The sequence below is a fragment of the Quercus lobata genome, chromosome 9, assembly GCF_001633185.2.
Source record: "Quercus lobata isolate SW786 chromosome 9, ValleyOak3.0 Primary Assembly, whole genome shotgun sequence".
Classification (NCBI taxonomy): Eukaryota; Viridiplantae; Streptophyta; class Magnoliopsida; order Fagales; family Fagaceae; genus Quercus; species Quercus lobata.
The window spans coordinates 7172522-7175970 of NC_044912.1; the positions used below are offsets into that span (position 1 = coordinate 7172522).

At 31.5% G+C, this 3449-nt stretch overlaps 1 protein-coding gene across 1 annotated transcript; it reads right to left on the reverse strand.

Annotated features, from left to right (window-relative positions):
* Window positions 1-2159: 2159 nt before the first annotated feature.
* LOC115960543 (NDR1/HIN1-like protein 26) lies at window positions 2160-3155 on the reverse strand. Its single transcript, XM_031079476.1, has one exon. The coding sequence runs from the start codon at window positions 3088-3090 to the stop codon at window positions 2452-2454; it is 639 nt and encodes a 212-aa protein (XP_030935336.1). The 5' UTR covers window positions 3091-3155; the 3' UTR covers window positions 2160-2451.
* Window positions 3156-3449: the final 294 nt, after the last annotated feature.

Genomic DNA, 3449 nt, shown 5'->3' on the forward strand with positions numbered 1-3449 from the left:
TAGAGCTGTAAATATATCCATCCAGTTAAAACCGAGTATTAAAAATCCAAGATTGTTCTTTTCTCTTTATTTCTGTGAGCCGAACTAGAATCTATTAACAAATTAAATTATATATTTAATTTTTTTTTTTTTGGTTGAATTAGCTCAGGCTTATTTATTAGATATTTGATCAATTTATTATTTTTCTTATGTATAGAAAACATTACAACAATTTTGTTTTTTTTATTCACAAATCTATGTTGATAATTAATGACTAAATTATAGTTCAAATTATATTATTTCAATTATTAGATAGAATAGTTTTTGCTTATGGACTTATAAAAATTAGATTCACCAACCTTATATAACTTTCACTACACAATTGATTATTAATATTATTAGTTGATTTCAAGTATTATTCAATATCTTAAAACTAACATATAAACTTACAAAATTCACTTCAAATCTATATATATATATATATATATATTGAGTTCATACTTGTGAGTTTGCTCACATATCATTATATTTGAGTTTAACTTATTTAATAGTTAAGCCTAAAATAGGACAGTTTGGCTCATTTGCTAAATTGAGTCCAACTTGGTTTATTTGCAACCCAGCATTTCATTAGCAGCTTAATTTTATTGTGTTCTTGTTGAATTTTTCAACTAACTTGAGTTTGTTGTGTAGCGACGTATCAGGTAGAAAATCATTACCTTTTGAAATCCTCAAAAAGTTATGTTACTTTTGAAATTTGTGGCAAATATTTTTTCTTCCATCTTAAATTTCCCTTTTTGATTCCCCAAAAGTGGATGGTAATAGCGAAGTGCATGCTGTTCGTATCTGAACATATGGCTGCACAACCAGTTCGGTTGTTGGCACTTTTGACTGACGATTAAGTTAATTTTCTAATCAGAGACCAATAATATAAAATCTAGAACTTATCAAGCTAGAGTGATATTCATATATTTGTTGCAAACACCTTACACTTGCTCTTTTTTTTTCTTGTATTATGCATGAGTTTAGATTTAAAAATTTTTAAAAATTGTTTCAAGAAACAAGAAGAGAATGGATTTGAACTATAATTCTTCTTATAGAAGAGCAAATCAATACCACTAAGTTATAAAACTTAAACTTTTTCGTATATCTTCGTTTTATCTCAAATTGGGAATTGATTCCTTAAGTGTTTTAATATGTATATGTTAGATATATTATAGTCTAAATGGCCCAATCCAATTGTTGGCTCATGTACTTGTAGAACAAACATATTAACTTTAAGTGAGTCTATGGTTAGCAAAGAGTTAGTAAAGCATTCTCTAATATATAAACTCTACCATGTAGTCATTATAATACAAGTGTTTAATATAATATGTAACCGTTAAAGACATTTTTAAAGTGGACATAACCTGTTAGGCCGAACCATATAAATCTTTTTGTGTGCTATTTCATATTTTCACTCATCATTCAATTGTCACACACAATCACACAGCAACTTTCACATAGTATCAAAGGCAGGTAGAATAGATGAATTAACCACTGCCAATGTTGCTTATTGCAATGGACAGGAATAATTAACTCTAATAAGAAATTCTTTTTTTTTTTAATCATAACCAGAAGCATGTCTCCAATGTCTGAAAAATGAACATTCCATTTCTTAGAATGAATTTTCCAGTATATTCGTTTCAATATTCACCAATTCTGTCACTTGGGTATGGTTCAACTTCAAAAGCAGGTAATTAAAAAGAAAAAAGATTCAAGACCTGATGGAACATAATATAGAGGTTCAGTATTTGTGGCGATTCATGGGGGCCATGTATTCCACTAAGCATTAAAGGTGTGAGGGATTGACACGTAATTTTGAGATTCCTTAGCCAAGGAAGCAAACAAATTTTCCTCTCTTGTTACCTCTTTTTCAACCTGGAAATTGGAATCTCCCCCATCACCAATTCTATCTCTCAGTCTCTTTAATTTTCTTCTGCCATGATCAACATGTAAAGAAGCAAAGGTGAAACAATATGTCCCATCCTTCCACTCTCAAAATCCCACTTAGAAATAAATAAATAAAAAGTTAAAAACCCTCCTTTTCTCTAATTGCCCATTACACATGCAAAGCAAAAAAATCAAAGTCAGACTGATAGAAAAAGAAGATAAAGACGACATTTTTACAATACAAAGCAAGCTTTTCATTCTTTCAATCTTCTTTATAATCATAATTGATATATATACAACGTTTAATTATAACCATCAAATACATTATGACTTATGATAGTGCTATAGTGATAATAGTATACTCTTTTTTTGATAGTTTAATACCTACCACTCTCACTGGTAGATATCAAAAAGAGGTACTGAATTATCAATTTAGCATTCCCAAATGCATAAACAGAAGCTAATTAAAATAATAATAATAAAAAAAAAACCAAAAATGTAAACAACTCACTAGAGGGTAATAATTAATCATGTTAGTGAATTTCATATAGTAGTAGAACACAGAGTCCCTTGCTTTGAAGTCAGTGGACCTGTTGGAATAGCTGGTCCAAAAGCCATAATTGCAACACAATTGACATTAAAACGGTACTTCCCAGAAACCCAAGTTCCAACTTTCCAGCGAAGCTTGCCAATCACTTTGAGGTTCAGAATTAGTCTGCCTGCTGTTTGATCACGTCCAACTTCATAGCCAAAAGATTGAGCCACAGGCAAGCCTGTTCCAACCAAAGAAGCTGATAAGAGATTACTATCTTCATGGTCTTGGTAGAATGGTGGAAGAGAGGTATAGGTTGTTATCTGTTGTCCTTTGTAAGCGGCATAAACTTGTAGCTCATCATAGTAAATGCCAACTTTTTTATTTGGGTTCTTTGCAAAGAGAGAGAGTTGGATAGAGGAGTTGAGAAGGTGAGAGCCTGATGAGAGGTTTAGCTGGTAGACGTTAGTTTCTTTGAGGGAGAAGTCAGGCTTTGAGGGGCGTAAGATGAGCCAAATGAGTAAAATGAATGAGAGAAAGGGGAAGACAAACGCAGATAAGAAGTAGAAGAGCTTCTTGTAGCGAAATTTGCCCAAGTTCAGTTCTTTCTTTGCGCAGTGTTTGGGAGACTCTACGAAGTATTGAGACATTTGCAGTGAGGAGCACGAGAGAGAGAGAGAGAGAGAGAGAGAGAGAGAGAGGGGAGTTTGACAAGGCTAAGGAAGAGAGGTGTTGAGTTTATAACTTTATATACAAAGTAGGATCAGTAAAGCAACACATTTATTCATAAACAACTTTTTATTTATTTATTTCTGAATATTCATACACAGTTTCACCACTTGTTAAAAGAAGAGGCAAGCAATGATTATTGTTGCGGAAAATTTAAGTCGGACGTGTGAAAAGTATGATAGATTAGTATGCACATAATTTTTGTGCCAGAATTTTGATGTGGTCAATTTTAAATAGTGAAAAAAAAAAATTATAGTTCACATAAAAATAATTGTTAATA

Bases quoted from the DNA above. Each gene is read 5' to 3' on its own strand.
- LOC115960543 (XM_031079476.1), bottom strand. From the start codon at position 3,090: ATGTCTCAATACTTCGTAGAGTCTCCCAAACACTGCGCAAAGAAAGAA.